Source organism: Cydia strobilella, chromosome 22 (genome assembly GCF_947568885.1).
Source record: "Cydia strobilella chromosome 22, ilCydStro3.1, whole genome shotgun sequence".
NCBI lineage: Eukaryota > Metazoa > Arthropoda > Insecta > Lepidoptera > Tortricidae > Cydia > Cydia strobilella.
In genome coordinates, this window is record NC_086062.1 from 10754711 (window position 1) to 10767358 (window position 12648).

Consider the following 12648-nt stretch of genomic DNA (forward strand, 5'->3'; position numbering starts at 1 on the left):
TGACACAATTACTAAGAACTAATTCCTTAGGCTGTTCTTTCGATAGGAATATCCATAATCGATTTTCCTTTCTCAGGTATATGGGGCGGAGGCAACCCCAAACCTTTTAAATACACGGAGATCCAACGTCACCGTTTCAACCTAGCTGACCGCGAGGGCGTAGCTGACAGGAAGGTGCCTCTACAGCCTCTGGTCTTCACTTCAGTTGATGGGTCTACCAAGAGATACAATCTGAGAAAGGTACTATCTGCTAAAGATCTAATAAAGAGCCCGATTACATACTACTTGTACCTTGCGAATCTCGAGCAGAATAAATCATAATTTAGTTTAGACGGACGGACATTGCTTATTTCGGTTGGCACTAAGAACACAAAGAATTAGATTTTAAACCCATTGGCTTTAGATTATCTAATCAAGTCAGTACCTCACTACTGAAATTGTGTAGGTAGTCAGCAAAAAACTATTATGGACGAAGAACAAAAGAATACTTGATCCCTAAAATATATAATGATTACCCTCTCCTACTCGAAACACCTACATTAAACATAGGTAGTTTGAAATCAAAATTTAAACAGATTTTACTACACAAATATGAAAACATAACCTAGTTACTTACTTTCTTGCCTATTTTCGGTTGCTAAATAAGTAAATAAAGTTTTATATAATAGTTACTAAACGTGGACCTTATCTCAACGAGATAGGATCTACGCATGGACAGTTGATACCGTCTCGCATGATAGATTTAAGATACCTACGTATAAGTATGTTCCTAATGCTATACCTAACTACTTAACTGCTTACTTAATTTTAGTGTACCTATTTAGTTTAAGATTATTTTAGAGCGCACCGCCAACAAACTGTTTCACAGTTTGGCGAACATTAGATTAAGGTACTTATAATGTTATAATTTTTGTTAAATTTTCAATAAAAAAAAAAAAAAAAAAAGTTGTATCGGTGGAAGTTTTACGTACAGGGTTTTTTTGTCTTGGAATTGGATTTTGATTCTCTTTGCTGACTCGATGTCACATCGGTGGTACATATCTTGATATTTGGTATTAACTTCTTATTTTTCAACTGTCCGCAGTTTGGCGAGCTGCCCTTCCACCTGGTCCGCTCCAAACGCTTCACTGACCTCTACGCCGAAGTACTTTTCAATTACGAGTGGCTCCACGCGAAGCTCAACTGCTGCCCGCTGCAAGCTGTTTTAGCTGATTTCGAAGACGCCAAGCTGCATGTAAACAAAGATGCTGTCAGGTTAGCAGATCTTGGGTTACTCAGAAAGTTCTGAGCCGAATGTATAAAGCTACAAGTTACATTCCATCAACGTCGAAAGATATATCTTTAGATATGCCTTTTGACGTGGACATCTAAATTGTATCTTACTTATTCGAACGGTTGGTTATAGGTATTTTCAAAGCTGCAGCAGTAGTTATTAAAAAAGGTTTTTTTAGTTAATAATAGAGCTTCGAAGATACGGATGTTGAATGCTCAACAATATGATGGGCACTTGGATGGTTACCGTTATCATCTGCACACTTATCTTATCTTCCAGAGAACTGATGCTAGTAGCCGACGCCCTCCGCCTCGGCGGGGCCATCCTGGGCACCTACCCCGACATGTTAGCCCCCCAACTAGTCGGCAGACTCCTCCCCGAAGCCCCCCACAACCCGGCCGTCGCATCACTGTTGAAACAGTGCCATGATAAAGGAAAGAACCACTGCGCGTTGCTGCCTTCGCATCATTGTCTGCACACTCCTGGGGGGCCTTTGAAGGTGAGGATTTTCATTCCAGAACTCTATGTGGCACCAGACTGTACAAGTACTGAGAAGTATTAACTATCTTCTGCAAATTCTGTATTAATTTGATTTAACCTAAAAAAAAGAATAATAATTAATTCTAACTTCCTCGGTTCCTTACTGCTGCTAACATTGCAGCTGATGACATTGTCTCAGTTACCAATGTCTTTATTTATTGCGGTATTCAGCTGTCTATGATATTGGCCTTGGTCACCTACCTATATCCGAACAGGTTGTTATAAGCTAAAAATATGATTTCTCATTTCACTTCCTCACATCACATCTTGAGGAAACCTGACTAGTTTTCCCTCTAAGCAGTCATTTTCGTACCTGTGACAAATCCTGGGATTGATGAGGCCCAGACTGGGGAAGAGCCGGAACGATACTAGGTCAATACATGAAATGAAAATGAAGGTTTATTTCGGCAAAAAAAAAACACATTACATCTAAAAAATTTACAGTGCTCCCCAAACTAGGCCCTCTATTTTGGGAACCATAGAGTGTCCTTAAGTATTCTTTATGTTACGATGATCACCCATATCACTGTCTGCTTCCCAGTATTCCTTAGAAGGCCACCAGTTCGCCGTCTTCGCGTTCCGCCTCTCCTCGGACAAGCGCTACGTCGTCTCCATCTCCAGCCGAGTGATCTCCTGGGACCTGTCGACCTCGGACCTGGCCAGGGACCTGTGCCCGCAGCTGGAGGGCATCATGCAGAACTTGGAGCTGTCGCCGGATAATAAGTGGGCTGCGGCATCTACTAATAACTCTGTGGTATATGTAATTTTATTTGTATGGACGGTTCTTTAAGATCGAACAAGAAAAGTACAGCTAGGACACCACTGTACATACCACTGTAGTCAAAATCTGTTTGACTGGGAAATTACGATCCATCTTAGCTTACATTTTTTTTGTAACTTAAAAGGCCGTAATTTTTCTTCTACAATTATAAGTAAATCTCAAACAGATGAAATTTTATTGTCATTATTTTACAACTGACAACTAGTATTTTGTCTAAATCTGCACGAATGATATAGGTACCAATATTGTAATTGGGATTAATAAAATGTAATATATTTATTTTAGTCTATGCTGCTGAATATGCTGACCAGTGAATACGTGACGATCGAAAATCCACTAGACGAAGGTAAAAATTCAAATATATCCGAAAAACATTCCATTTTTCCACCACCTGATGGGCTCACTGGGAAATCAGCTCAGGCTAACTCGAGCATGATGCTGAGATAAAACCATGTCATTGAACGTTTCCTGTTCCTCCTGTGGTGTGTGTGTTGTCCTGTGTAGAAAAAAGATCTAGAATGGAACCAAACTAAGCCAAGATTGTGGAAGTTTGCAACTTTGCAGTGTTAGCTTAGACGTATACTGTTTTATTTTACCTCGTCATCTGCGACTATTTTAATTCTTCTGTGTAGGAGAGACAGTCCGCGGTGTATCAGTACTGAACCATCACATGTTTATCTACGGGCCAAACTCCTGGGTTCGGTTTTCGATGAGAGGCGAGCACCAGGAAACCGTACCGGCACCGGATCCGGCACCGTATGATGAAGTCACCTGGGAGATACTTTGTAAGTACCTACCATTTGTAAACCATATCCTTCCGGAGCTCAAAATCCTAATACTAGTGCAAATGACCTCCAATGAGAATCATTATTAAATGGAACAGTTGCATTTATTTTGTTTTGTTAGAGGTTAAAACAAGTTTTAATTGTTTATCGTAATAAAAGTTACAAAAACGTACTTGGAAAGTAAAATGCTCTAGAGCAGAAACGTATCACTTTCTACACACTTCATAGAACAAAAATGACCCACTTTCAGAGCATGAGAAATGAAAACAATCTTTGTACCTTGTACCTACTGAAGCTCGTGTATGCCTCTTTTAAACATAAAAATTTCTTTAAACTTGTTTTATTTCATTGTCCAAAGCCATGGAGTTCCGTGACCTGGAAAACTTCCAGCTGATCATGTGGAGCGGAGACCTGGACGAGGATCGACTGCTGGTGCACTACAAAAAAGGGGGAGAGTGGGTGACGCCCCTAAGGTGTAGGGGTGCTCTTGCCTTTAACAAGGGATGGAATAGAATTTATACTAGTGATCCAAAGAGGGGGTATCAGGTATGGTCTAGCTTTTTTTAATTCTACGTCGGTGGCAAGCAAGCATACGGTCCGCCTGGTGGTAAGCAATATCCGTAGCCTATGGACGACTGCAACTCCAGAGGTGTTACATGCACGTTGACGACCCTAACACCCAGCACCCTCGTTGAGGTCTGGCAACCTTACTCACCGGCAGGAACACAACGGGAACATTTCGTGGCACTTTCTCCTTTTTATGTTTTCTATTTTGTGTTTGTGCTTACCGATTCCGAGTAGTAAAACGTTTGTAGGGATGTAGACAGTTATTATTAACTTAATACACTTACTCGTACTTATTAGTACGGTGAGGCAACGAGACAAAGTGAGTCCTGGCCTCCGACACCAGATCACGCCATGCCTCTCATGTGTCTTGTGATAGCTCTCGCCAGTCGCCATGGCTGAGGTTGAGCAGGAGTCGTAGCACGGTACGCTTATCACTATGCCTGTCACGTTCTAACAAGTATGTGAGTGCGAAAGTGACGGACTTAGTGATAGGGGAAACCATGCTGCGCGGACAGGTCTTGAGTAACTACGTCGTTCTAGCGGTACCTGTCCAATCGGGCGTCTCCCATTTGGTTGTCCCAAGTATGCTCTCAATACATCATATCAAAATCATTTTAAATACTGTTTAGTATTATATTTTTGTTAATTAATATTTAGCAATTTATTGACAGATTTCTATCTTTGAGCTAAATGAAGAACAGCTTTGCTGGGAGAAGATCCAAGAGCTGTATCATAAAGAGACTGATACTGCTGAAGCGATGCTTCAGCTGAAACGAGGGAAGAAGGACAGGATGCTTCTAGGTGAGCTGTTGGATTTATTAGACGATACATATACAAACTTCTTTTGGGAATCAACGTAGTTCCACAGTAAGCTCAATAAGGTTAAATAAATGACGATATTTTATTTTATTAATTTCTGTCCGGACTTCTTTACAATAGCCCAGTCTCATTCTCCACCCAAACATCAATCCTTAGACACTATACTGTTCACTTTTTCTACAATAATCCCAATGCCTGCTGCGACCGGTTCATGGGTGTCTATTGTTGCGCCTGTGAAGGTTCCAGCAGGCGTTCTACATGACATTAAAGCTCTCGAAGGGGCCTCTACGTGTTGGATCTATATCCGCACGCAAGCCTATCAAAAGACCGGGATTTATAGGCCCGTGAAATCTAAGGAGATATTAATTTTATCATGCCTTTCAGCTACAACCACATACAGCTTCGTGGTGTGGGATTTCGATAGCAGGATCGATAGATCCAAACACGTCGACGAAAGCAAAAAAAAGAAGAAAGATGATGACGACAAGAAAGAAGAAGAAGAAGAAGTAAATGAGTTTTTTAATAATTGTTTTGATTCGTTGAAATTCGTTATTTGTAATCATGTCTATCTGGATCTGACGAAAGAAGAATTACGAAAACTCTCCAAATATTAATTGATAGGTATTTTTGAAATAACACGTGTATCTTCCATTGTAAATTGAGATTGGTTAAAGTGGACCTGCTGATAAAGACTATAAAATATTAGTGAAAAACTTATTTTGAGCAGCCGGTTCTTTTTTGGTTAAGATTAATTCAATTAATTTCATATTTTACCAACAGGAAGAGAAAATAGATGATAAACCGGAAAAGGATATGTCTCTGGAAGGCATCGTGCTCAAACTTCCTCGCACCATCCGTAATATTTCGACCAAAATGACGCTCTCCAACTCCTTTATGATCAGCAATAACAACACTTATGCCGTCGCTGGCGTCAGGTAACTTGAAGTAAAAAAAAACTCTCTGTCTCATCTTAGTGTGCTAGATGGATTCATTGTGGCCCTTTCTCTTCCTTTCTTTCCTTCCATTCCATTTTTCATGTCAGATACTAATTAAACTTTAAGTCTACTTACAGAACAAATATACTAAAAGAACTTGATCACTGTTTTCTCGCTTAACGTAATTTTACACTAATTCCTGCCACTTTCCACGGTTTCCCACTTGAGATTCGTTTATGATCTCTTCAGAATCTTCTTAAGCGGGTTTTACTAATCTCGAATTCACATTCACAGAAAAAGCCTCTACGTCTGGAGCTTAGAAACCACGCAACTAATCAAAGTCCTGGACGCGCACTTCGGCCGAATTGTCCAGTTGGAGCCCCTGGCTGTCGGCAGCTGGAACAACGTCATCACCTCCTCCATCGACAGGACTGTCAAGATCTGGAACATTGACAACATCTTCGAACAGGTCCACAAGATCGATCGCCAGGAGTTACCCATTGATGCACAAAGGTCAGACTCATCAGGCAAGAGTTGCAGGTGTCCACAAACTACGGAAACTGTCCCAGCTTTTTACCTTTTCTCACAAAGGGACCTGTGATCCAACAGACTGGTTTTGTTGAGCAAGTGAATGTCATTATATTTCTCCTTGTCTTGTCTTGTCTAACTGCTTGTCGCCTTCGTAGATTCGTTGCTATGAGCTTATGACTCGCCTCATGCTTGAGGCAGCAAGAATCTTTTATTTTAATTCGGTTTTCCATTCCCTCATAATATCCGCTGCGAAATACGACCTTGAATGACGTCACACTCATTTTTTATTCTCTTCCCATGAGATGATTCTTTTAAAAATTGCTAAAGAGAATGACGTGGAGATGGAGATGCTAAAGAGATGGCAATCCTTAACGCCATCTCATGTCAATTTCACGGCTGGAATAGCCTGCAGGGAACGTACAGTTTGTAAAGTCCCTGATGGCATCATATCAGCACTCTCAATAATGGCTCCCAATGATATTGAAGAGAATCATCTTACAAAAAGAGATGTAATTCCAAGGAGATATTACTCAAGGTCATATTCCGCGCCTAACGGAATGGCCTCTAGACCTATATTGATAGTCCAATTTGGAAGATCCTTGCTGTAAGATATGGTTATATATTCCTAAAGACTGCTAGTGATAATTAATAGAAACTATAATTTTCTACAGTTTGGCCCGAGACCAGCGTCTAGCAGCTACAGTGACCCGCAGCTGCTGGGGTCTCTGGGACACCAGCACAGGCCATCTTCTGGCACAGCTAGCTGATGCTCCTCTAGGTGCCATCGTCACCCACGCGGTGATAACGCCGAGCGGAGAGAACGTCATCACTGCAGAGTCCGGCAATGTTATTATCTGGGATACGCAAGAAAAACAGGTATTGTAGACTTACTTTTATAGATTCACTATTTTACTGAGGTGTTTTGTTAAAAGATATTTTGGTCCAAAGTATCTTGGCTGCATGAAACAGATTTTTATTAAATTAAGTTAGTATAAAGATGAACTACATTAACAACTTAGTCTCAAAACTCAGCTACCTTCTACTTACTAGAAAATCACCAAGCAGCTGAGTCATCTGAGTTTAAGTATGTGTCCAACTACTCATCTGCGTTTATGTGTCCAACTGGATTCCTTGTTCACAAGTAATGTCAAATTCCCAGCATAAAGACATTCAAGCTTATATTTCCTGAAGCCCATTCCTTGGGCAGCAGTCCTGTTGCGGTAAGATGTTTATTTTCTATTTCTTTGCGTTTTCAGGTGGTCTTCAAAGAGGAGCAGAAAGGAGTGAAGCAAGTATTGTTCCTAGAGGATGGTGCTAAGTTTGTTACAATCTCCGTTGAACTGGCCACCGACAATATAGACAATGTTGCCGTTGCCAACATTATAACAAGGACAATACCTGGTAATACAACAAAAACACATGCTAAACTTGCATTTCTTGTTCTTCTTTAGATTCCTTTTCAATTTCTGAAGGTTGGCAGTCAGCTCTGCATATTTCTGTTTGTCTTGGACTAGATAAAAGAGTTACACTTTTAAATCCATTGTCAAATGTTACACCGCCACGATCTCCTATCAGTCACCTTACCCATCATTAAGATAAGATAAATTTTGGAACCTCCTTCGTTTGGATTTTAGAAGTTTAACAACGCTTATCATTAAATAGTACTTCTTTTTGCCAGATGGAGAGAAAATCTACGCAGTAGACTACGAAGTGCGAGGCATAGGGTACCGTTCAGCAGTGGTATCCGCCGACGAGCACCACATCGTTGCTCCCGGCGTTGACAAGTCGTCAAGAGACTGTCTTCACGTGCTGCATTCAAGGACTGGTGCTAGATTGCACAGGTGACTTTGACTGTTTCCTTTTCAGCTAATTGTTTCCTCTTAGTCTGCTGCTAAGGCAGCTTCTTCTGACGGACTTTCAAAACAAAACTTTCCTGCGATAGCTCGTCCTGTCCACCAAACTCAGTTTAAGCCATTGAAATTTAAACCAAATTATTTGGAAAATAAAGTTGATTATCCTTAGATTCACGTTTTAAATAAAATAAAAAAGAATTCAATGTAACAACCTATCCAGGATTTCTTTTCATAACTTGCTAAAAATAAAAATGGAATATGTCCTTTAAAAATCACATTGAACAGGACGAGGCTAGAGGTACAGATAACAATCTATTTTTATAATACACATCCCGTGCCAGAAAGTAAATTATTGACAAAAAAATTGTAGTCTTAACATTGACGAAATTGACTATAAAAATTGATTATATCGCGTATCTTGAATTTATAATACATACCGACGTTTCGAACCCTTTACAGCGTTCGTCGTCAACGAGTGACTGAGGAAAAGCTACAATGTGCAAAAATACCCACATACAAAAATAATGAACCATAATAAACTATAAACTTTAAGGCTGGTTAATTGTACATGCAAAATACAACTATTTTCAAGTAAAGATATACGCGATAAAGCTACGCCGACTCGAACCCCTACACCTCTGACCTCTTAACATTGACTTTAGCAGTGAGCGACATAGTTAACAATCTTAACATGTATATATATGAAATTCCTTGAGTTGAGTCAGTAGCAGAAGTAGCTAAAGGTCCTAAATGTTTAAAATTACCTGACAACATCTTTTTTCCTAAGGAAGTAAAAGCGTGTGTACCTATTTCACCACTTCACTCAGGGCTTCACTTCTGCTGCTGTCTGTCCAAAGTCATCTTTCCAATCTAAGAATTTTACCTTTGTCTTTCAGAATCCCGATAAAGAACAGCGGCATAAAGGACATGCAGTCGATAGTGGCACTTCCACACAAGCCAAACTGGGTAGCCGTCGTCGGCAACGACAAAGCCGCCATACTCGATATAAAGACCAAGAGACTTGTCAGGTAATTCAATTCAATTATTTATTTCAAATCATTAATAATATAATATAATTGTTTCCGATTAGAACCGGAACAAAGGGTCGCCATGTTGATTTCCGTTACTTTAGGTCCGTTTGTGTTTAAAATGTATATCTAAACATTCCATTGATTCTTAAATCCGGTTGCAGTTGTTTTTTTTTTTTTGTTTTTTCATTTTTAGGGTTCTGTACCCAACGGGTAAAAACGGGACCCGATTACTAAGGCTCCGCTGTCCGTCTGCCCATCTGTCTGTCTGTCTGTCACCAGGCTGTATCTCATGAACCGTGATAGCTAGACAGTTGAAATTTTCACAGATGATGTATTTCTGTTGCCGCTACAACAACAAATACTAAAGAATTCGTGTTTAAAACCCACACTCCTTTTTGATTTTTTTCCCGGGTCCGATCGTTTTGAAAATTTATGTCATTTAAGGTTTTCTCATGAAATCGAGGAAAGCGATTGCCACTCAAGGATAATTTCTGGCCCACCGGATCAGTTATCATTTCTACAGTGTGGTTAAAAGTGTAATGATGGTAATAAGCATACAAGACAACGGGAAAGTCCATTCATACAATTTCATAGTTCGTAATTAGCAGGCTTCGTCAAGTGCTTACCAAAAAGTTAACAGCTAAGCGTGTATTTTTAAATGCAGATTTGTCCCTCGCTGGAACGGGGCCTGCACCCGCGACGGCAAGTTCGGCCTCTGCGCGCCCTCCCGCGGCGGCCTCGACCTCATCGAACTGAAGAGAGGCAACTCCGTGCAGCAGCTGATCTCCAGGGCCGCTGAGGGGGTGTTCTCCATCATCACCATGTTCAGCTCCGACGACCAGTACGTGTTTTACTACCACAGCGGGAGGAAGACGCTTAGGGTGTTCAGGTAAGACTGTTCTCGCCTCGTTTTTGTTTTCCGAGTGACACAGGCTACTGCTTTCAAATAGGTTACAGTCTGGCAAAAAAAATTGAAATTAAGTGGCAGCACTGTAGTGTCGTCCCTTTCAAATCAATCTAAGAAAAACAGGACGACACTACAGTGTTGCCACTTTTTAATTTCTACTCTTTTTTGCCAGACTGTATATATTATTCGGTAATCGTATTTAACTTACCGTTTATTTCTTTGTTCATTATATTTCAGAACAATAGACGGAAAAGCAGTGGCCGAATACAGAGCCCCAGCCGAAGTTACGGGGGTAGCCAGCGCCCATGGGGGTAAAGCTGTCACCATAGCTTCTCAAGATGGCTGCCTAACCATACTTAACATCGAGGACCCTCATGCATAGATCATCCATATACAAAGCGGTAAATACGGGCCCCAGTCGAAGTGACGGCCGAGGCTAGGGTCCATGGAGGCAAAGCCGTTGCCATAGCTTCTCAAAATGGATGCCTTACCATACATAACATCGAATATCCTTATGCACAAAACGTTAGGTACCGCGACACGCGACGCTGCCGAACTTGCCGAACACTCGACCGTAATATCTGACAACAGTATTGCTCCCACGCCCAATAGTAATTTAAATGAGCTTTTGATCCCACCGGTGATGCTAATGGCCACACAGAGGTTACGTGATCCCACCGGTGATGCTCATGCCCACACAGAGAAATTTACGTGATCCCACCGGTGATGCTCATGGCCACATAGAGAAGTTTACGTGATCCCACCGGTGATGCTCATGGCCACACAGAGAAGTTTACGTAATCCCACCGGTGATGCTCATGGCCACATAGAGAAGTTTACATGATCCCACCGGTGATGCTCATGGCCACACAGAGAAGTTTACGTGACCCCACAGAGAAGTTTACGTGATCCCACCGGTGATGCTCATGGGCACACAGAGAAGTTTACGTGATCGTTGATGGCAGCCACCGTGTTAACTCGCGGTCGCGGGACATTTATCGCTTAATGCATCCCTGGCCTTAATGTAATAATAATAAGAATCCGTGTAGTATTTTCCCTGGGTTTATCCACCTAGTTATGCTATTATAAAATTTATAAACGATAAAACAAAATAGTCAAAAAAAATTAAAATATTTAGTTATAATGAGCAGTAGGTATAACTAAATGGATCCAATTAGGGAACAAATCAAATTATTCTATGAAATATTTTGTATTGTTTTTTAAGCACGTACTGCTCGCCCTTAGAGTTGGACAAAGGCGCTTAGCCTTTCAAAGATAGCATACACCAGAGAATTTAGGACGGGTACCGCCGTGGCCGGGTGGTCTAGTGGTCAGGACGTTAGCCGCGTAAGCTGAAGACACGGGTTCGATTCCCGCCTCGTTCACCGGTGGACTTGATTAATTTTTCTTTAGTGTAAGTTATCTATTTCAGTTTATAGGCAAGAAAATCTGACTTCGATTTTCACATGTTAATTTTAGTTTACAAATGGATCCATTTAGTTATAGTATAGGTATAGGTAACTAGGTGAATAAACCCTTTTCCCTGAGTAGATATGTCGGGAATGTTATTTTATTATTGAGAAAATGACTGTGATAAGGGAATTGTGTGGATTAAATCATATTTAATTGTTTACTTACTTAGGAGTTAGTAGAGTGTTAAATGTAGAAATATTATAATAATTGTATGTAGAAGAATTACTGGATAATCTAGAAAATGATAATGACAGATTAGTAAATAATAGAAGGATTCCCCCTTCATAAGGATAAGGGTTCAAGAAGGATAAGCAAGGAGTACAAATGACAAAACGTATCTTTTAGCTTCTTAGTGGCCCCTAACGGCCGCTTGAATGTACCAAAACTTATTTTGAATTCAATACTGTGACACTTGACATCATTCAAATAGTCTCCATGATTCAAATGTTCGTGTACACATTCCAGACCTAAGGTATCTTCACAAAAGAGACGTCAACCTAATTTATGTGGTATGACCCATATATCAATGTAATATCTAAAAGTCATTTCATTAAATTGTACTAATAAAGAAATAAATCGTCAAAAACATATTTTATTTACGCTTATAGGCAGGGACCGTTAGCGGTATAACTAAAAATCTGTCACGCCAAGGTAACGGGCGCAAGCGAGCGAATATAAACTTTCGAAAGTGTGAAGGTTACTTTGACAGCGTCCGCCATAACACCTATAGTTGTCCTTGGCGCTGTGGGCACGACTAGTAACGGACACTAGGTATTCTTGGCGTTCAAAAGCTTTATGAATTCGTAGTCAAAGATTGTAAAAAATGGCCGCCACTTTGAATTTATATTGACGCCATAACGTCTTATGCCAGCACCACACTTCGCTGTATTTGGCAAATATTCGTGTTGCATCCCTTTTATTTTGTATGTCAAAGGAAAGATATGCAACACGAATATTTGCCAAATAAGGCGAAGTGTGGTGCCAGCATTATAAATCTATGAAGACCGTTTAGAAACCTTGTACAAGTTTTTTTAATAGTTGAATGAAATTTCTCTCTCTCTCTCTGTGGTCGCTCCCTCATGACTGAGGATCGTGGTCATCAGTGGATGTGGATGCTCCACACCTGGTTCTTGTAATCTGCCTCCATCGGTGC

General features: G+C 40.6%; 1 protein-coding gene across 1 annotated transcript in view; it reads left to right on the forward strand.

Moving 5' to 3' along the window:
- LOC134751446 (NACHT and WD repeat domain-containing protein 2) overlaps nt 1-11936 on the forward strand; it is a 70040-nt gene extending 58104 nt beyond the window's left edge. Inside the window, exons 18-34 of the mRNA XM_063686855.1 lie at nt 77-240; nt 1085-1254; nt 1553-1772; nt 2355-2567; nt 2880-2940; nt 3227-3379; nt 3738-3925; nt 4618-4747; nt 5150-5271; nt 5546-5700; nt 5995-6213; nt 6903-7107; nt 7488-7632; nt 7910-8072; nt 8981-9112; nt 9780-10004; nt 10260-11936. Coding sequence (XP_063542925.1) covers nt 77-240; nt 1085-1254; nt 1553-1772; nt 2355-2567; nt 2880-2940; nt 3227-3379; nt 3738-3925; nt 4618-4747; nt 5150-5271; nt 5546-5700; nt 5995-6213; nt 6903-7107; nt 7488-7632; nt 7910-8072; nt 8981-9112; nt 9780-10004; nt 10260-10404 — 2810 coding nt within the window. The 3' untranslated portion in view covers nt 10405-11936. The remainder of the gene's footprint in view (nt 1-76; nt 241-1084; nt 1255-1552; nt 1773-2354; nt 2568-2879; nt 2941-3226; nt 3380-3737; nt 3926-4617; nt 4748-5149; nt 5272-5545; nt 5701-5994; nt 6214-6902; nt 7108-7487; nt 7633-7909; nt 8073-8980; nt 9113-9779; nt 10005-10259) is intronic.
- The last annotated feature ends 712 nt before the right edge of the window (nt 11937-12648 follow it).